Source organism: Aulonocara stuartgranti (assembly GCF_965226115.1).
Source record: "Aulonocara stuartgranti genome assembly, chromosome: 12".
NCBI classification, from domain to species: Eukaryota; Metazoa; Chordata; class Actinopteri; order Cichliformes; family Cichlidae; genus Aulonocara; species Aulonocara stuartgranti.
Window position 1 is genome coordinate 23117222 of NC_138948.1, and position 22249 is coordinate 23139470.

Sequence of the window (22249 nt, forward strand, 5' to 3'; positions counted from 1 at the left end):
GTCGTAGACAGACAGAGAGAGAAAGAGGGAGAGAGATAGAGGATGAAGTGGATGAAGATGCAGAGTTTGAAAGACAAAAAGCAAAAAGGGAAAAGAGAATAAAAAGAAAGACAGAAAAGAGGAGCAAATGAGAGAGGGTTTAAACTTCAACCCTAGAGTCACTGAGTTCACTGACATTTGCACCAGGATCCGCCTAGCTGTGCCTCACAGCTTTTCAAACACAACACTTTCTCTCCTTTCAATCCCTAAGACGTATTCTCCCTGCTACATTTGCCACAGAATGAGACCATTCACAGTCTTGAGGGCAGAGTGGAAAAATAAAAAGCAAAACAACAAAAACGTAAAAGCAAACTGGATTCCAAGTGTCGAAATCGAGCGATGCTTGCGTGACAATTTGCAACCCCGGTATGGGCTCGAGATTCCTCTCCTATATTGTATTCTTACCGAAGGATTAACAAGTGGGAAAGAAAAAAAATGACACGTGACAAGTGATTCATTTGAGCTGTCAACATGTCATCTTCAACACATTCAAACCTCGTGTCAAGCACTTGTATTCCCTCTTCGGTGAAGGTGACCTAGGTCGTAACCAGATGACACACCCAGACACAGCAGGTGAATGCATGAAAATACCACAGTGGGAACAGCGAATGTGAGATGATAAAAGACAAGTCAGAGTAAAAAAGGAGAAAAAAAATAATCCACTTGGTAAATATTTGGGGAAAGTTTTTAAACTTGCATTTTACGATCACTTATTATTTGACATACTTGATGGTACTGAGTTATAAGGTTGAGATCGCTATTTAATTTAAAATGATTTCACACAAAATAAACAGCACTCGAGGGATTTTTTTTCTCTTCTTCTTTAAGACTGTAAGCATGAAGTGCGAGAATGATGAATCACTGGGAAAAATGAGTGGTTTTAGGGCGAGATGGTTGAAAAAGACAAATCTAAAAGACATAAAAAATAGTGTGAAGGAGAGAGGAGTGAGGTCATTCTCGAGTGAAGGATAAGAATCGCTGGGAAAGAATAGAGCGGCAAAATCTGGTGTGAAGTTGAGGTTAAGAGAGGGAAGGGAAAAGAAAGTGACTGAATCAGAAGCAAAGGGGAAGAGCAAAGAACAAAGTAAAATACCATATACACCATGAAACCAAATAAAAACAAGAAAATGAAAAGAGGCGAGTTTAAGTGGTAAAAGAAAGTAGATACTAGGAGGGTCACCAAAGAAGCTTAGAAGTATTTTATCCACAAAAAGCAGCGGCAGGAGGGAGTGGTTTGACATTTAAAAAAAAAAAAAAACAGGGGCAAAGGGAAAGTAAGAATTACGGCGAATTTGGTTGCCATGTAAAGGAAAAAGGCAATAAATGAGAGAGGAGTGGGGGGAAAATGGATAACAGTGCCCAATGCGTATTAAAGAGCGAATAAAAGAAAGATAGAGGTCTGAAGAAAAAGAGAGGGAAGAGATTGAGACCTTGCCGCTGAGGCAACGAGCCGAGTGGAACGGGAAAGGCAGACAAAGCTGCGCACTGCTTTCACAAAGCAGAACAAAGAGAAGAGGTGCATCATGGGAATCTGATCCTTGCGCCGCTACTGACGCCATGCTGGATAAAGACACAATGGCACATATGCACAAGTCAAAATGCATGTATGGCTTTATGCGACACCCAAAGTCATGACTGCATGATTAGACCTGTCTGAGTGAAATAAGTCTACTTCAGTAAATACTTCAAGAAATATAGCTGTACATCTTCAGCCTTTATAAGAATTCACAACTACAGTAAGACTATGGATGGTTGACAGCAGAGAAACCGTGAGCAAGCCTAGACAGCATCCTCTCTGAGGAAGTGAAAGGTAAAGTGAGGGAAGACTGTCCAAGCAGCCTACAAGGAAGACAGTTTTACTGAGAGGGAGAGAGAAAACAAGTAACAGACAGCTTAGAGGAGAGTTTGCTCTGTAGCACACTGATACAAGCAGACCAGGGCGAGGATGAACAGGAAGGGAGGAGGTCTGCTCAATTTCAGCAGTACTTCAGGTAGAAGAAAAGGCAATATATGTTTGAGTGTGCTGAATGTTTTATATATTTTATTGTGTGCGATTTTACTGAATCCTACTTTCTTAAGCAGCTTACTCGAGGAAACACGGGCTGAAAGAGGGATAACGTAGGTGGCAATGGAAAGTGTTTCATACTTTGATAGTTCTAAAACTCATAGAAAAAAGTATGCAAAGTATTAAGATATCGGTGCATTATTATTGGTTTTCCATCTATCAGTTATGACTCCATCTTGCCCCTCTCTTTCTTTTTTCTCTCCTTTCTCCCTCCGTCGGTCCCTCTCTCTCTTCCTCCGGCAGGTCTGATATGCTAGAGCTGCAGCTGAACTCTGAGTAGCACTGTCTCCGGGAAAAAACAAAGTGATCAATGTGAGAAGGCACGGGGCGCTCATGGACAGGCCAATCAATGGTGGAAAGAACCTTGCCCAGGGCCTTATGCAAATGGAAGCACGTCCTGTAACCTCGGGAGTGAACATGCGCACTAGATCAATGGGACGAGGGTAGAACCTTACAGCAAGATCAGCCTCAGCCAGTAAATATGTAATGATGAATCCCTCAAGATTTAACTGAACTCAAATGAACTTTAACTAGCTCTGTGTTTTATATCATAAAGTGGTGAATAAGACCCTGTGTTGAATAGGTTTGGCTATGGGGTGGATGGGCAGCGCAAGAGGGATTAAAAAAGAGCCTTTGCACAATGATGCACTAAGGACAGATGGATTTTGCACTTCCTTTTTACTAGGAAGGGGAAAAAAAACAGGAAGACAAAAAGGTGAGACTTGTGAATAGTCACCTCAACAATACTTGTTTGAGATGTAATGATTTTCAATTACATCACCATGGCAACATCTTTGTGTTTTGAAAAAATAATAATAAAGGAGAGGAGTGGGTAACCGGGACGAGCTAGTGAAAGCTTGCTCGACCATTGAAAACCATGGATGGTCAGACCAAGGACTAGACCAGACAAACGATTCATAACCAACATTTAGTAATGCCTCCATCTGCTGGAGTCTAAAATTGGTGCCAATCAAAGTCTAATATAGACAAATTAGAAGGAGCATCTTTATTATGTACAAGATAACTGTTGCACTCAGGAAACTGACAACTTTGTTGCTTATAAGCAGATGTCTATAATAAAATGACAGCAGCTTACCGAACTGTTGAGAAAAGCGCACACGCCTTCATACATACAGAGAGAAAGAGGGAACTGAGGAAATGAAGTCCTAAAGTGTATTGACTGATCCGGCATCACAGCTTCAGGTGAAAGCAACAGCTTCTGTCTGCCTCTGGGCTGTTAAATGCACTATAGGAAAATTTTGATCAAAACAAGATATATAAATTCCCCAGATTGTAAAAAGTCTGGAATAACAACTGGTACCTTGAATTGGCCTTGGTAGCTGGCTACGTCTCAGATAAGCATCTACCTAGCCACACCTGCAGTAGCCCTTCAGCTGAAACAAAGTTCAGGGAAACAGCTGTTAAAACATTAAACACATCACTTTTTTCAGAGCTTCTCTTGCCTGTCTACCTTTGCTGTGTTGTAAAAACACTCTATATTAATCTCTCTGACTGGCATCGGATAATTACTAAAAATGTGGAAAAAGACAACTGACTGCAATAATGCAAATGTGAAAGGCGGTAGCAAAACAGAAGGAAACTTTGGGATTCAAAAAGGTTTTACATACTTTTTTAATCAATGTTAAATTCAATGGCACTTAAAAGCCTTTTTTTTTACTCATAAGCAGTGTTGGGACTAACGTGTTATTAAGTAACGCGTTACAGTAACTACATTATTATTGTGGTAACGAGCACGGTAACTAGTTATTATCCCAAAACCGGGAACGCGTTACTCGTTACTGGGATTTAGATAGGCTCGTTATTCGTTACTTCGTGTGGTGGCTATCGCGGACCTTCCACAGATTCAATAACATTAGCAAGTGGTGGAAGCCAGCAGGTGGATGAAGGAAAAAGGAGGCAAGAGGAGAGACCCGAAGCGGCTGCTGGTCCAAGAGTGTCAGGTGAACTGAACTTCAGGTAAGAAGTTATAACCTGCAGTCCATCTGGGTCAGATATGAACCAGGGTTAGGTGGAGTTTATTTTCGTTATGCTGACTTTTTCGTACTGCGTGCTAGCTAGCATGACGGAGTTTCTATACAGCTGGGTGGGTGCTATGTTACTGATGTTGAACTTTATTTTGTTCATAAGGTTAATTATTAGAGTTGACAACCGTGCCGTAAAAAACGGAATCGTCTCGTATTCAGAGAAAATATTACGTGTTTCGTATTGAGGTGAAAAGGAACAGTTTGTCCCGGACTTCAGCTACAATGAAAAAGACACAAAGCTGGAGTTATTCTGTGTTTACGCTGCACAGCTTCTTCTCTCATCCTCTCACCCTCCCTCTCCTGTTTCTACTTCAATCATGAAACTGATCAATGATCAGCTGATCGGCTTTTCTCTCTTGTTTATTTATCGCCCACTTTGCGGCAGAAAGAGGAAACCAGCGGATGTCGCGGTAAACAACAGCAGCACGTTTGATCAGCTGTTGTTAGAATTTATTTAATATTAATTTCTAGTATCAGCTGATGTTGGCTGGAGCCACAGCTGTAAACCTGCTGGTCATGATATCGGTTTGGTTATGTGATGAGAGGGAAACATGAAGATGAAACCAGGAGATGTCCTTACTGAATCATCAGAGCTGTGATGGAGAAACAGGTTTACCTTTTAGGTGACATGAATGAGTTGAAGGGAAGTTATGAACTGTTTCTGAGAGACAAATAACACCAGGATCCTTTTTTAGGTAGCTGACAGCTGGTAACTGTGCAGGGGCAGGTCTAGCAAAGTGTTGCCAGGGGTCCATGTAGGGCATTAAAAGGGAAAGGGGGCACAAGGGAATACTTTCTTATTCTCATTTAAAATGTCTCACTTTTAAAAAAATAATTATCTGAGTCTTGCAACAAACAATTGATAGATTGATACATATATACCATCAGAACAGTGTACATCACTGTCACAACAGTGTTTGTTTTCATTCAAAGGCTTTATGATTTTTCCTATAATGGTGGGCCGGTCTCTAGTCAAAATGCCCGGGACGATTTTTTTGTCCCAGTCCAGCTCTGTATGCAGCTCATCTGCAGTCTGGTGTTACCTACATCTTCCTATTCAGAAGGCAGAATTTCCGAGTTCTGAGTACAATCGAAAGCACCACGACTGCAGTTTTTGTGTTGGATGTAAAAAGCAGGCTAGGATAGAATCAGGCGTGGGATTTCTCTCATGGAAATGTGCACATTATTTTTTCCTTTCTATTGGTAGGTGGCACAGTGCACTTGTGGCAAGTAAGCAAGCTAGAAGACTGGCAATCTTGCTGGGTATCCAGTTACGGAAGCAACACATTAACAAGAGAATTCTGAGTAAAACCAAAGTTACTTTCCCTAGTAACTAGTTACTCTGAAAGTAACGAGTAACTTGAAGTAACTGAGTTACTTTTGATAGAAGTAACTAGTAATGTAACTAAGTTACTAATTTAAAGTAACTTACCCAACACTGCTCATAAGATATCAACTACTAACTAGTTAGCTGGCCAGTTAGTGGTAGCTACCAATAAGACAGTTTGAAAGACAAACTAAAAAGTATATCAGATGCTAGCAGAAAACAGGAAAGAAGAAGGTAAAAAAGTCAATAGGCAACTGGGAGCAACTGTTTTCTAGGAAGATTCTTGGTAACTGAAGTCATTTAGACTACTTCTCGTCTGCTTACTGTTTAAACAATCTGACTAAAGTGAGAAAGGCAGTTTAATCTAGAGGCAAAAAATATCCCTATTTTTACATTTATGCTCCTGAGATCTCGATTAACCTGCAACTTCAAAACAATAAAACAACATAATTAATAATGAAGGAAATTAAAAGCAAACCTAGGAAGCAAACAAAAAACGAATCTATCACAAAATCAATTACCCTTGATATTATTGAAGGAATAGCACAAGAGACATAAGAGGTAAGTATTTTCAACCCCCCACTCTTCACTAACACCACAAATGCAATCTAGAACCCAAAGATGCTCCTGAAACATAGAGAGAAATACCAACAAAGGTGAGAATAATGGCGACGTATTGAAGGGAATACTTCACAAAGCCTATTGTGTGAGTATCCTTTTCAGGCAGCAAACCCGCTGTAATTTGGTCTGCGTCATCTGCCTCTAGTCACAATGCAGCACTACAGCTTTGAAATGGATGGCAAATGAAGGCCATTTGTACATAATCACAGCAGATAGAAGAATTCAGGGGCCCTACAATGTGTTGTTGAGGTGGAAAGAAAGACCTTGGTCTATCTGTGGCAACCAGCACAGCTAAGGTTTTGGCAAGGGGGGTCTTTTTTTTTCCAGAAAAGAAGCAAATCAATTCAAATCAAATCAGCTTGCTAGCCGTGACATTTAAACAGTTCAATTTACATCCTTATGTTAAGAGGAGAGGCGCTCTCTAAGATCCTATTCATTCACAAAGAAATTAGACGGCTGTATTTCAGCCGCTTAATAGAGCAAATATGCTGTAGTTGTACAGAGGAAGAAACCATATCTTTTCATGGCACACAAAGGGCCAGGCATTGTCTGTCATTACGACCAGACCACAAAAACACACAGAGAGATAATATACATAATATAGACAGGACAAGAAAACAGCGCCATGCATTAACACGTACGTGCACACCCAAGTGCGCACCAAAACACACACACACATCCAATTACACATGCACACTTTGTCAGTGGAGATGGTGTATGTCCTGAGGGCTGCTGTCCTGCCGTGCAGGCTGGCAGGCACTTTTGTCGTGGTGGTCCTTTTGTTTCACATCAAACAAAACGCCACAGCTTTGCATACGGCTCCACTAATTTCTGCTAGTGTGCCCCAGCCATTTATCATTGCCTCTCACCCTCTCCTCCTCTCTTGTCCTCTCCTCTCCTAACGTGGCGCTGATAGCAGCTCTCTTAACCAAGCTGTTCTGCTCAGGACGATACAGGCTTCTCCAGGCAAAGGCTGAGACGCACAGAAGTGTGCATATACATACGTGCAAGCACATAAACACACATGCAACCAGACAAACACAGAGCCCGTGCAGAAGACACAGAATCACGCGCGCACACATATAAGCACAAGCAGACAGACATACATGCAGGAAACTGCTCTACAACTGCACCGCTTGCAAGCCCGCCAGCTATGGAGAACCTTGAGATAAAAACAAACCTTCTCTTCATCCCCTCCAGAAGCAAGAGACAGGCAAGCACTTAGAGTTTCGAAGGCAGGCGAGACGTGCATACAGCATTAGATGAGGGGATTTTCGAATGGACGACTTCAGAGCAGAGATTTTGTCAACAAATTTAAGTGATTTTTGCTTGTGTGTTCATGAGCACAGGTGAAGGTTGCGCCGGCCTTAAAGAGTCTTTCAGATAAATCTAAATGTGGAGTGTAGCTTGACACAGTTTAAAGGAAGGCTCCAACAGTTTTGGAGAAATCGACTTGTTTGCTGGCTGACTGGGATTTATATAATGCAATAAGATCGGTATCAATTTTACCTCTGTGCACGCATGCATGGCTGCAGCGAGAAAAACACCCAAGTACTGACCAAAGAGAAGACATCCAATAATTTCATATTTGTGCTATGTTAGCTAACATGGCCATCACCAATACATCTGAGAATCAGCTGAGCTTTGTCAAGAGTTAAGAAAGCGTGAAATGCCAAGAAACTTAAACTGAGCTCCATGCAGTTATTTTGCTAAGTAGCCGAACAATAAACAATTACAGTTCATGAGCTAACATATATAACCCTGAGCACCTTAAACTATGATGTCATGTAAAGAATATATATATATGTATATAAATTTTTTTTTAAAGTGGCAGTGAGAATACCCAGATTATTGCTTCTTGGCTAAAAAATAAACATTAAGATACTATACTGATAAGAAATGAAGACAAATTCAAAACTAGCTTTAGATCAGAAATTCATTTTAAGTAACTAACCCTTTAATCCTCTTGTTGTTGTACCATTTAATCACACATTCAGATAACAGTCAGGTGGATTTGACCAATTCATGCAGTCATTTTTCACACACTATAAATGTGGCTGAGTCTCAAGTTTCCAGCAGAACAATGCCAACAAAGTAGCACTGGAGTAGTGAGAAACATGGCATGAGAACTAATTAAATGCATCACAAAAAGAATAGAGGGGCTTCCTCAGCGTCAGATAGTGGCTCGTGTGACTGTTTATGAGAAAGGCAGTGAAGGACACTTAAACACTTTGTGGAAATTACATCAGTTGTTTCCAAGGCAGAGCAAAAGTGACCATACCATCAATCATACCAATATATTGTTTTGTTTTGCAGCAGGTGAAAAAAATATTGAATTTTCACACAAGTTTCAAATCATAAAAGTATTCTTCAAAATTGAATCTAGTAGTGTTTCAGAAGGACAAAAAGTGGTTTCCGAACCGCTGCTTGGAAAAGTAAAGCAAGACCAAATACTTTGGATGGGCTAAGATAAGAATTTTGAAGTGGCTAACTGGAAAAAAAAAATCACATTTACTGATGAACACAATTTTAGATTTATGGAAGTAACAGAACTGGCAATAAAACACAATGGGGGAATACTAAAGCCTAGGAAGGTTGGCACTGGATATTTTTACTGAAATGACTCCATCCTGGCCAAGGAAAAATAACACTTCATTCTCAAAAAAAATGTCCCCTCTTTAGCATCTTAGTTGAGTAAGATTAATTCTGCAGCAACACAATGAACCTAAGCATACCTCCAAACATTACAAAAACTGTTCGAGGACCACAAAGAATCCAAACTTGGCAACTGTGATGGATTTTCTAGCATGGTCACCTCAACCCACTGAACAGTTTTAAAAGTACAAAAACTGAGAACGCCAAGAATTTGTGACATCACAAAAAGCTTTTAGGAACACACAAAAATCTGGCTGAAAAAACATGGATCATCTTTTTCACAAAAATGCTTTAGGGGCACTGAATATTAAGACATTCTAAATGTACATGAGCCAATTTTTCATTCAAACTGCATGCTGATATTATAATGTATCATTAGAATACACTCATGTAAAAGTATCATTATTATCTATTCCAGAGTTTTAAAATGGGTAACAACAGGAAACAGGATTGTTTGCAAAACACCTGTTACCACATTCCAGACACCTGTCTGGGTCCAGCCCTGCTGATCGCCACAGGCAGGGCAGGACCTGACATGTCAAATATAGTATTGTAAAGATGATTGCGTACAAGTTCAAAGATTTCAAAAAAGAAGCAAGAAACCTAAAGCCTGAGAATGCAAGTGCTCTTAATCATACTTCCAACTTATAAATTCAAATCTCTATACCACGATGTGCAGCAAACAATGCTTACTGTGGTATAAAAATTAGGTCCATAAGGAGGGGATAAAAAACCCCTCAAGCAACCCTTCCCACATCTGACACCCAGCCACAACTTATATAAAACTGCACAAACAATTACCACCCAGAGAGAGAACTTAAATATATTTGTATATTATGTATATTTACTGCAGATGGAAACAGGTGGCCGTAAACAGAAAGTGTACTCGAAGATATTCTGCAAGCATGTAATGTATGTATGTGCTGTATTCAAAGAGGGCACTTAAAATCTGTAACCATGTTTTTGAGGGGCTGTTGTGGTGGCTGGCTGGTTGTCTGGTTGGCACCCACACATTTGTGTACTAGGAGACAGATGCATTCTTACATAAGACCTTATATAATGATGCCCTGTCCTATCCAATAAGAGTGCTCCTTTTTCACTCTGTGAGCGGGAAGGTTAGTGTGGGTTAGACAACCCTTCCTCAACAGAACCACCACCACTTACACTTACACATCCACCCCCCTAACTCCTGGCAACGAAAAATAATGAAAAAAACAAGCCGAGCGGAGGGAGAGATGGATGCAGGTCCTTCACATCCTGTATGGCTCTATCTCCTCTGTCCATTCCTTTTTTTCTGGTTTGGTGTGAGATAATGTCCTAATCATAATGGAAATGTGGAACCCAAACAAGCAGGGTCGTGTGTGTTTGTATGTGTGTGCATGACATGGAGACGGAGAGAAAGAAATAGTACTCCACAGCTGGGCTAAAAACTTCTATTATGTAGTTACTGTAGAAGAGCTGGACTAAGGACAAGGAATTTAGGACAGCAGCTGAGGGAACACGATCCATATTTCTTTAAAACTATACAGCTGACAGACAACAAGAAGGGGCAGGGTGGAGCAGGGTGGAACAGGCTGGCCAAGCATCACAGCAAGTGTCAGAGCCTAGGGACTCTGAAAGAGAAACTGAGGAGCAGTGAACAGAGATGGATGGATGGATTCTGTGATCGCTTAAGGACACAGAGTGAAAACGGTAGGGCAAAGTGCAGAAAGAGCAACTATGTTCCTCCCTGTAGCACAAGCTTCTCTGTCTCTCAATCAGAGGCAGTTACTTACTGTTTGATATATCTATAATTGGTCAGCACACACTGTGAAAGGTTTTAAAAGAATTGAATTGCAGTGAAACACTTGCGTGCTCTAAACAGGGGCTAACATTCTTGGCTACACAGGGAGCGAGCGGGAGAAATTAATGGCAGGCCTTTTTGAAGTGCTTGATCAGAAATGTATTTATTAACTGCAAAGGGGAATAGTAATTAATTAACCCACAGACAACTTGTTTACTCTTGGTCTTCTCATGTGTCAAATGGTTCTTCCCACAAGGCCCCAGTCTCCACTTGCCACCTCACACACACACACACAGACACACACACACACACACACACACACACGCACACCTCCCATCACATCCCACTGGACTACTTTCACTTCAATTAAGCAGATCGTGTGCAAGCATGTATATGTATGTGTGTGCATGCTTGTGGGTAAGAGATTGCAATAACAAGTAAGAAATACATAGTGGCTGATTTAAATCCCATGTGTATATTTTTATGTTATTTCTGTAGTACATTCCTTGAAGCAGAGAAAAGTCTAGAAAAAAAATCACAACAGTGCTCTGTACTGTATATGGGCTCTGCGTGTGTGTTTGTGTGTATATAGTGGTTAGAAATGTTGCCTGACAGCAGAAAAGTCCTGGGTTTGAATCCACCGACCAGCTGGTCCCATTCTATGTGGAGTTTGCATGCTCTCCTTGTACTTGCGTGGGTTCTCTCCGGGTACTCCAGCTTCCTCCCACAGTCCAAAGACATGCATGGATTAGATTAATTAGCAATTCTAAATTGGCCAAAGGTGTGAATGCAAGCGTGAACGGTTGTCTGTTTCTCTGTGTTAGCCCTGTGATAGACTGGTAACCTGCCCAGAGTGTACCCCGCCTTTCACCCATGACAGCTGGCATAGGCTCCAGGCCCAATGGGGCACTGCATTGAATATATATATACATTACCAGTCAAAAGTTTCTCATTTAATGGTTTGTCTTTATTTTTACTACTATCTATATTGTAGATACAGACTGAAGACATCAAATATATGAAGCAAGATATATGGAATTATGTATTATATCTCAGTGAGCTTCATGATGCAGTCTCCTGAAATGGTTTTCACTTCACAGGTGTGTCTTGTCAGGGTTCATTTGTGGAGTTTCTTGCCTTCTTAATGGGGTTGCGGCAATCAGTTGTGTTGTGAAGTCAGGATGGTACACAGCTGACAGCCCGATTTGACAACTGTTAGAATTCATATTATGGCAAGAACCAATCAGCTAAGTAAAGAGAAATGACAGTCCATCATTACTTTAAGAACTGAAGGTCAGTCAGTCTGGAAAGCCGCCCCAGGAAAGACCAAGAATCACCTCTGCTGCTGAGGATAAATTCCTCTAAGACACCAGCCTCAGAAATCGCAAGTTAACAGCACCTCAGATTAGAGCCCAGTTAAATGCCACACAGAGTGTAAGTAGCAGACACGTCTGTACATCAACTGTTCAGAGGAGACTGTGTGAATCAGGTCTTTATGGTCAAATAGCTGCTAAGAAACCACTATTAAGGAAAAGCAACAAGCAAAAGAGATTTTTTTTAGCCAAGAAGCACAAGGAATGGACATTAGAGCAGTGGAAATCTGTGCTTTGGGCTCATGAGTCTAAATTTGAGATCTTCAACTCACTGTGTCTTTGTGCAATGCAGAAAAAGTGAACGGATGGTCTCTACATGCATGGTTCCCACCGTGAAGCAAGGAGGATGTGTGATGGTGTGGGGGTGCTTTGCTGGTGACACTGTTGGGGATTTATTCAAAATTGAAGGCACACTGAACCAGCATGGCTACCACAGCATGCCATCCCATCCGGTTTGCCTTTATAAATGATAGTCCACATCATTTATTTTTCAACAGGACAACGACCCCAAACAAACCTCCCGGCTATCTAACCAAGAAGAAGAGTGATGGAGTGCTGCGCCAGATAACATAGCCCCCACAGTCAATTGACTTAAACCCTATCGAGATGGTTTGGGATGAGATGGACCACAAAGTAAAGGCAAAGTTCCAACAAGTGCTTCGGCATCTCTGGGAACTCCTTCAAGGACTACGCCATGAAGCTCATCAAGAGATGGCCAAGAGTGTGCAAAGCAGAGCAAAGCGTGGCTATTTTAAAGAGTCTAAAATATAAACATGTTTTTGAGCTAACACACCCATAACAGAAATCCACAAGATTTAACTCAACTGGATGACAGCAGAATTCTGTTTTGATCTCTGATCAAAAGATGCCTCTGTGAATGTAAATATGGACAATATAAGAAAAGTCCAATCTCACTAGAAAATACTGTCTAATATTGGAATAAAACCTTTTGGACAGGTGAAACCAAGGTGATCGCACAACAGATTGAGGTAAGGATAAGAGTTTTCATAGCTGTTTTCAAACATGAAATCTGGAAAATGTCATGAACCATGCTGGAACACTGCAAACAACGGTTATGTTTTTATTACTGGTAATATGGTTTAGTACACTATAGAAGACACGCAATGCCTACCTACTGTGAACTTACTAAAGCATTACCTACGTGATTCTCACTTCACTACAAATGGCTGCAATCGAACATCACACGGGTTTTTGTGTAGCTGGCCTGTTAAAGACAAATGTCTGAAACAGCTGGATCAGGCATTTGTGGTCACATGCACCTCCATCACGTAATGTCTAGAAAGTTAAAGTCTGCACTGCATGTGTGAAAATGGCCAATGTCAAACATGGTGGAGGTCCAAATAAAATCTGGACTTGATTTGACGTGTTTGTATTAGTGTCGAGATGAGGTCAAGAGCATTTGACATTTAAAGGCATAAACTACTATGGCCTCAGCAGAAACTTGATAAGAACATATCTGAATACCCTGACACAAAAAGGGAACACAAGAATCTTTAAAGTGTCTGTTTTAATGTTGTTTTCCCCCATACTGCATCTGGTATATGCTAATTATTCATACTGTATATGCACATAATATATATGCATGTTTTGTACATCACAAAAGCACACAGCCTCGCAAAGAGAGTCTGAGTGAAAGAAACACAGAAAGACAGAAAGATTCAAATCGAGAGAAAAGCTAGTGTTCGTCACACAGTGAAAAAGCCCAAGAGATTGTGAAGCTGTCACAGACAAAACAGTGCATGAATATTTAGCAGCCAAATTAAAATTACAAAATACAAAACAAAAAAAGAGTAGGTGAAAGGAAAACAAAGAAAATAAAACATCCCTGAAAACACCAGTGGGAGAAGTGGCCACCTTTCATCCCCCCATGAAAGGCCCTATCCTCTTAGCTTCTTTCCTCCTCTCCTTCCTGAGTAAAAAGGAGAGATATAATAATATTGGTTGTACTGAGTCTAACAGCGATTCCCCAGATCAAGAAACCTGCAGCAAAATAAACCCTGCTCTCAGATCATAGAAAGGCCTGCAAACACAATTAGCGCAATGTGTTAGTTAGCAAGCTTCTTAAATTGCAGTCCAAACTAACCATAATCATATTTTGACAGTTAATGCAACTAATCACTGTTTCTAAGAATAAAGCCATATTTACACATGTACTGCAACTCTGAGTCTTTCTATACGCTAGAAAGACTGCTTTGAGTACAGGAATAGTCAGAAATAGTCATCCTGTAGCCCACCTCAGGAAGATTATACCCTAGTAGACAACTTTCCAACAACTTAAATGATTAGTACTTAAGAAGTACTCAAGTAATGATACAGGTACTAATAATAGCATGCTCTTATGATGAAAACAGTGTATTACTCAAATATTAGTAAAGGCACTTTTTGATTTCTCTGGGATGAAAACCAAACAACAAATAGTACCTAAGCTTGGCTCTTAAATGCTATTATGGCTTGGGAAGGATAACCCACTAATATTGCATTTATTATCTGCACATAACCTTCATTATTGCAGTTGGTAACTCTCACTAAAACACTTACAAAAGAGTTGGATCATTATTATGCGATGCACAATCCATTGTAAATTTAAGACTAGAAAATAAAACATTAACCTCAGAGGCCTTAGTCTAAACCTCAAAAGACACATTGTAGGCCCATTTAGCTGAAGGGCTGGGTTATAAAGGTAAGAAGCTAGCCAAACGTTTATTTTCAACCTCTCCTTTGAATCATTCAAAGTCAAATTCTCTTCCCTCCCACCATCTTTTGATCTATCTACTGTCACTCTTAAGGTCACTCTTAAGGTGGAGAGATCTACATGCTGCACAGCAGATCTCAGCAACACTTTTGTTGGACTGCTATTCTTTCCTTATCAAGACAACTTTCCCTTCTTTCCCTCCTGTTCTTGATGTGCAGAGAAGTACCCAAAGATAGTGATGAAGCAGATTGTCTAAAAAGGTAAAACGAATTAAATAGTTGTAGTAGTTTCTTTCTCAAAGAGACTACACACTTTTATTCTTAATCTTTTGACCAAGCTTCACACATCGCCAGCCTGGTGTCTGTATTCCTGCGGAGGCCAATGCTAATATCACTGTGTATTTGTCTTTACAGTGCTGTGAACAAGTATTTACCCCCTTTTTTATAGCTTACTTTTTGCATAGTTGTAACAATAAAACATATCAGATCATTAAAGAAACTTTAATAGTAGACAAAGATGACAAATACAAAATGCAGTTTTTAAATTATGATTTTATTTATTAACCGAAAAAAGTTATGCAAACCTAACTGGCCCTATATGAAAAAGCAAATGCCCCCTAAACTGGTTGTGCCACGAACTGCAATCAAGCATCTGCAATAATATACAGCATTTGAAATTTCCCCCCATCTTCTTTGCAAAGTTGTTTAATTCAGCCACATTGGAAGGTTTTCCCTGTCCGTTCATGCCAAAGCATTTCAATTGTATTTCTGTGTGGACTTTAAATAACCTTCCAAAACCTTCTTTTTTCTTTTCTTCAGGGCACAAACTGACATTCTCCTTCGGCAATTTCCGGTAGAGAGCAGAATTCGTGGTTAAATATATTACTGCAAGTTGTCCAGGTCTTGAAGGAGCAAAGCAGCCCTCGACCATCAGACTACCATGTCTGAATGTTACAACGGAACGTAATGGTGACTCAAACCTTTCAGAAGGTTCAGCATTTGTCTCGTGAGTCCAGAGAATATTTTCCCAAAAGTCTTGAGGATCATTAAGGTGCTTTTTTTGGCAAACGTGAGATGAGCCTTTATGTTCTTTTTGATCAGCGGTGGTTTTTACTTTAGAACTCTCTCATGGATGCCATTTTTTGCCCAGTCTCTTCCTTATTGTCGAATCATGAACTCTGAAATTAACTGAGGCAAGTGAGGCCTGCAGTTATTTAGATGTTCTGGGTTCTTTTGGGAACTCCTGGATAAGTCATCATTACGCTCTTGGGTTCGCCACCGTTGTCTCTATTTGTGAACAATGGCTCTCATCATGGTTCAGTGGAGTCCCAAAGCCTCAGAAATGGCCTTGTAACCCTCTCAGACTAACAGATGTCAAGGATTCTGTTTGACTTTGTTTCTCGGGATGTGTTGCTTTTTCAGATCTTCTAGCCAATTTTATTTTGTCAGACAGGTTCTATTTAAGTGATTTTTTTTATTCAAAAGGGCAGTAAGTAATCAGACCTGGGTATGGCTAGTGAAATAAAAAATAAAGGTACTTTTTTACATAGAGTTAGATATGTTTGGATAATTTTTGGTCCCTCAATTTTACTCTAGTTATTGTTTATCATTTACATGTGAAAAATCTTCAAAAAAGAAATCAGGAAGAGCAGGAAATACATTTTCACAGCACTGTATTATTGTGTGTGTGTTCGAGAATAAGTAGTGTAAGGGTCAAACACGTACAATAGTGTTTGTGTTAACAGGAGTGTATTGTCCATTTCAGTGCATGCTTTTGTTGGTAGGAGGTAGAAAAGACAAGCGGAAAACTAAAACACTCACCAGCTCAACGAAAGACAGTCCTCCATAGCTATGGGCCATGATGAAGACATTCTTGGCTGCGGCTTTGGACACAAAGTGGTCCCACACGTACAGCACATGTTCCTCTGAGGAGCCGTTTTCCTGCAAGACAAAAAATATGCTTTGTCATATCCACAACAAAGACAATTCAAAGAAATCCTTGACGCTTGAAGGCTACCGACAAACTCCAGTTGTGCAACTACAAAACATTTAAGAAGGGTCTAGCCAATGACAATGAAGCATCAATAGAGTTATTAAACTCTATTGATGCTTTAATGCTACAGCATCAAAACCTGCCCCTCTAGGCCCAGCCAAAAAGAGAGAAATTCAAAAGAAAAGTGGATGTAGCCTGAGGTGATTTCTACAATGAGCCACACTTCAACAGATCAATAAGTCTTGCATATTGCAAATGCCCTAAATGTAAAACTCAATAGGCAGGATGACGTAACATTTAAATCTTAATTTGTACCCCGTTGCTGAATCAATGGTCCATCTAAACACCAGTAGAGGCATAATGGGAAGACACCAGGGCAAGGTCAAAAAAAAAAAAAAAGACGACAGAGAGGAGACATATGCACGTACACACAAAACACACACTCAAGCACAATGCTGTACCACAAATAAATTCCCCTACATCTTTTCTCAATCTCATCTGCATGTATACAGTTGTGCGAGCACACACACACACATGTGCAGTAACACGCAACCAGAAGACATGTTTAATTAACCTGAGACGTAAGTGCTTATCTGGGACTGGAAAGAACAATAGCAAGTGTACAGCTGCGAAAAGGGCAACCATTAATGAACTTGTGACATTGATTCCAGACTTTGATTTTCTATCAGGCTGTCTGGTTCACAACAGAAATCAACAGTGCATTCGCACAAGAGGTTACACTGCACAAGAAACTGTGTTAACTGAAGACACCTGTATCCTGCGATTCAACAACACGAGAAACTGTAGCCATACGAAACGCAAACCTGATTATTTACACGCATACTTCTCTTAATTGGCACGCTTATGCATACAGAAATAATATCCTAAAGTAAACAAACACACGGCTTGTTGGAGAAGAAATCCGCATCTGTTAATCGAGAGTCAAACTGTTCAATCAAACTCAAAAAAGCAATTAGCAATTTTATGGTAAAGGACAGAGGAGATATCTTAAGAGACCATCCTTTTACTTAACGCAATTCTGCTTTCATTGTGTGAGGACACTGTATTATGTCAGACAGATAATTACTTCAATATTCAAGGTGGTAACTGAGAAGAAGGTGCTCAACACACAACTCGTACACACACACTGCAGACAAAGATGTGGTTTAAAGTTTAGTTTTAGTACAAAGTAATCGAGCTTGTGATTTGATTCAATGGTTTCACTCACGTGCATCAGTGTGTGCAAGTCTGTGTGCGGTTGTAGTATTTGATGATGTGCTGATGTGTGTTTTTGTTGCCATGTTTGTCTAGAGGTAAATTAACCTGTCAGAGTGTTTGTGTTTGCGCTAGATTAGCATGAGGGGGGTTGTAGTGTCAGCACCAACCTCCATTCACAGAGTGTGATGCAAGCGCAGGCAACTCCGCTCTGCCCTGCCCTTCTGCCATCAGGGCTATGCCTTTACTTTTCACGCATTCATGTGTATGTGGTCTCCGGCATGTACGCGGCGGCTGGCTGAAGAAGAGTTGTCTGTCTGAAAGGCTGTGACATCAAAGCCCTTTGAAGTCTCCCTCTTCTCTTCTCCACCATGTCGCCCTTCATCTATGAAGCCCATTTTATTAGCCTGCCTCCTTTTTTCACTCTTCCCTTCTCTTCTACCTTCTTTTCTCCTTCACTGATGCCACCTGTTCTTCTTCACACTCATTTGTCTCCTATTTTATCACTTCTCCACCCAAGGTTCACTGACATAGAGACATTAGACATGGCTTGCTGTTCTATGTAGCACACATACCAACGCCTAAACAAGTCCAAAAGTGCTGTTATCAATAGGGCAAAACCTGGCTATGAGTAAAACTGACACGATATTAGTTTTTTGCCCATGTGAGGACAAGATAAATGTCTTTATTTGTTCCTATACTATGACTCATAATTTTGGAAAACACTGCAGGATTTAACATGCGGTGGTGTGTTCCTGACTCCTTCCCCTAACCTCACGCACACACAAATTTGCACATACAGTCTTTGCCTTAGTATCAGGCAACTGTGACTGACTACCTGACATGACATTGTATTGAATTATCTAAACAACATTTGCATATTGTTGCAATTATCTCCTAGAGTTAATTTGCTGCAGTGGAGTCTGCTGCCCTGTGAGACTAGCTTCCCGTCACCAGCTCTCACACGGTATCTTAGTTTATTTATTTTCCAGAGATTTTTTTCCTCTGCCTTTGAGTGTGTGTATGTGTGCGCATTCGTAGATCTGTGTGCATCTGCCAGTACTGTCAGAACAGCCTCCCCACTGCACACCTGTTGCCAGCACACTTCAACCATAGCTGTCAAGGGACATTTGAGAGTGTGTACAATGTGTTTACCACATATATAGGAATCCATACTGTCCCCTCAGTGAATATAAAGTACAAATCCGAACTCTAGACACCCAGGACAAAACAGTCTCCAGATGCTGAAAGACAGCTTTTTATCAGAAAGTTATAGAGAGTGAGAAAGGGAGTGAGTGAGAGATACATAACAGGAGTACAATTGTGTGTCTAGCAGAATTACTCAGTGAGAAGAGTTTGACGTGTACTTCCAGCTTCAAACTTGGAAATTACAAACCTTTACCACGCCAACATTCATCCAAATGCACCTACATCAATCATGTGAATAAAGTGCAATGTAGGTAGTGACACAACAAAGACTTTGAGAAACATTTAGGGAACTCCATGCTTAAAACATACTGTGTGCAAACTATTCACACACGTTAAAAAAAAAATACAAATGACTTCAATGAGTCAGCGAAACAAAATGTGGTTTTAGCCAAGATCCTGCTATGCAATCAGCAGAACACTGATTTCAAGTAATAAATTAGAGTAACATTATGCATGAAGATCTATCCCACTTTCAGTCCATAAGTGGTTCCAACTGTTAGCCCTCTGTTGAAAGTGTGCCTTCCAATTGTCTAGTTTCAAGAAATTGTTCAATTTAGCTCTTTCCATTACTTACACAATAAAGACTTACTCTCCAGTCAAAAGCCATACTTAATTGCAGGCACCCAAGAGTGTGCACACAACACACACATGTACCACAAACACACACAAACAGGCATGCTCCAGTACATTCACACAGATTGAAACTCGCGTTCTTCAAAAGTTTGTCCGGTCCAGTACTTGCCCTGTGTTTATTCAATGTAATGAGAAGCAGGGAGAGGAGAGCAGAAGAGAGGAGTGCACTGCAGCCAGAATAACAGCCTCAACGCCAACACAAACCCAGTGTCTGACCAACACAGGAAACAATGAATCTAACAACATCAACACACTCTGACAAACAACCACTGCAGACCTCCCTGCTCCTCCCTTCTGCTCCTCCTCTCCAGTCATCCAAAAAGATAGCGGATGTCTGAGGAAGCTGAAATTTCAAGGTGGGAGACGGTGAGCAGTGTGGGCTGGAAGGAATCTAGTGGATAAGAGCCATTCTACTTTTTACACTCAGAAACCTTTCAGCGGAAGCCAGAAGTGTCAGGACAGTGTCACGGGGATCTCTAAACAACTTCATTGGGTTTAGACTCTTTTGCTTGGGCAGATACGGTTCCAGTCCCAAAAAAAAGTATAGGGAAAGACAGAGCACAGAGAAAGCTGAAGAATTATTTAAACGCAACAGAACGCACAGGTCACACAACAATGTCTTTCTGCAAAGGAAGAAGAAAAAAGAAATTAGTGAAATTACACAGGACTCTCGTACTCACTTTTGCTCTCTCACTGACAAGCAGAAACACAGTAAAGACTGGCTGACCAATCTCTCAGTCCCCTCATGCTCGCAGGCCACACACTGAGTAAACCAACCTGCAGCCCTAGTCATTACAGTCTTTAATATGTCCAGCTCAGTGCAGAACAGGATTGTTTTCATTTGGGCTAATGACTAAATATTAAATAAGCAATGTAGGTAATTACATGTTTGGTATTAGCAAAGAGGTTATTAGAATCAGTTAGTTTGTGTTTGTTTGTGAATGACTGCGTGCATGATTCTGTACATGTCTCTGCGCACACAATTAAATAGCGGACCTCTACGACACCTGTTTGCAATTGCATTCTAATCAATGTCTGGGACGTGCAGTCCTTTGCCATCGTTTTCCTGTTTTTTCTTCCCCTCCTGTATTTGTTTCATTCTTTTCTCTCTTTAAAGGCAGACAGAGAGCTCAGGCGAGCTGGAAGCTGTCTGGGAGCTGATGGGTCTGCTAGAGTGGAGGGAAAAGAAGGTATGGAGCAAATTAGCGGCAGAGATGGGAAAATAATGACTGTGGCATTGTAGGTAATTAGCAGGTATACTACCTATGGAGAGTTGGGAATATAATGATGCGAGAAAGAGACGGAGAAAAGGGAGAATGAGGTGAAAAACATGTGCAAGACTAACAAGGGGGGGAAGAGAGAGAAAGACAGAGAGAGAAATATATGTGTAGGTGTGTTACTTGACTTTGCAATGAGGGGATATACAGTGTAAGGGGGAAGAGAAAGAGTCAGAGAGAGAGAAAGAGAGAGGGGGATGCCAGAGAAAGGAGCAAAACTACGGCGTACATGTCATCCCACGTTCAGATTAGCGTGCAGAGACTGTATACAATAAAATAGCATGACCTTGGTAGGGTCAGTCTGCTCTGACAATATTTGCCAGGGCATTGTTTCAAATCAATAACTCATTAACAAAGTACAAAGGAAGTTGCTGTGGGTTTGTGAGATTCTTTATTAGAAAAGAGCGTCTGCGGGCCAGAAAGGTCATCACTGTGACATCTTGGCTAGCCTCGTGCTGCCGCCAGGATTGTCAGGTGAAATTACTGCGAGTCATTAATTGACATAAGGCAAAGGAAAGCGGGCAGGCAGACAAGGCTGTGTTTGTTCCAGGATGACCCTGAGGTGCTGTGTGTGTGTGTCTGACTATATCTTCATTCGGGTCAGCCAGTATCCACAACAGGGTTGTGTGCAAAGAGGGAAAGAAACAGAGACAGGGAGCTCAGTGGGTGGGGAGGTGTGAGCGAGGGCAGGATGGATGTGTTTGATGGTTGACCTGAGTAGAAGATTGGGAGCAGGGATCTGAGACCAGCTACACTTGTTCTGCCCCAAGCGAACTCACAAACACACAGGTATGCATGCATGCACATATGCTGTGTACTAAATAAGTGCGCTCAGAATTGCACACACACACACAAACCAACAGCGCTGAATCCAACAGACCTTCCCTTTTAAAACTTTGAGAAGTTAAAGCTAAACTGCCGTAAACAACTCTAATATAAAATAAAGTTAAAGTTAAAAATGCCACACACAGCATACCTAAAAGACTTGGCTCATAAAAACAGATACACAAGCACACACATCAAAGCTCCTTCACTGCCACATTTACACGGACATACACACCCAAATGCAAAAGTGGCATCCAGCCAATTTGCTCTCTGCAGCAAGCTTGTGAGCTGCCCTCTTGCCCGGGTCATTGACCTCTCCTCTGACTAGGTTCAGAGGTTAATCAAGTCCCTACCTGTCCTTAGAAATGCTGAGCCTCACTTCTTGGCAAGGCTACAGATCAAAGGTCAGGTAAACTATGTCTGTATGACTGCTTGTGGACCACAAAATGGGGCAAATAGGTGAAGGTGACAAAGAGC

At 40.9% G+C, this 22249-nt stretch overlaps 1 protein-coding gene across 1 annotated transcript in view; it reads right to left on the reverse strand.

Annotated features, from left to right (window-relative positions):
* arb2a (ARB2 cotranscriptional regulator A) overlaps positions 1-22249 on the reverse strand; it is a 162240-nt gene that overhangs the window by 75285 nt on the left and 64706 nt on the right. Inside the window, exon 8 of the mRNA XM_082554027.1 lies at positions 16442-16561. Within this exon, the coding sequence (XP_082410153.1) occupies positions 16442-16561 (120 nt within the window). The remainder of the gene's footprint in view (positions 1-16441; positions 16562-22249) is intronic.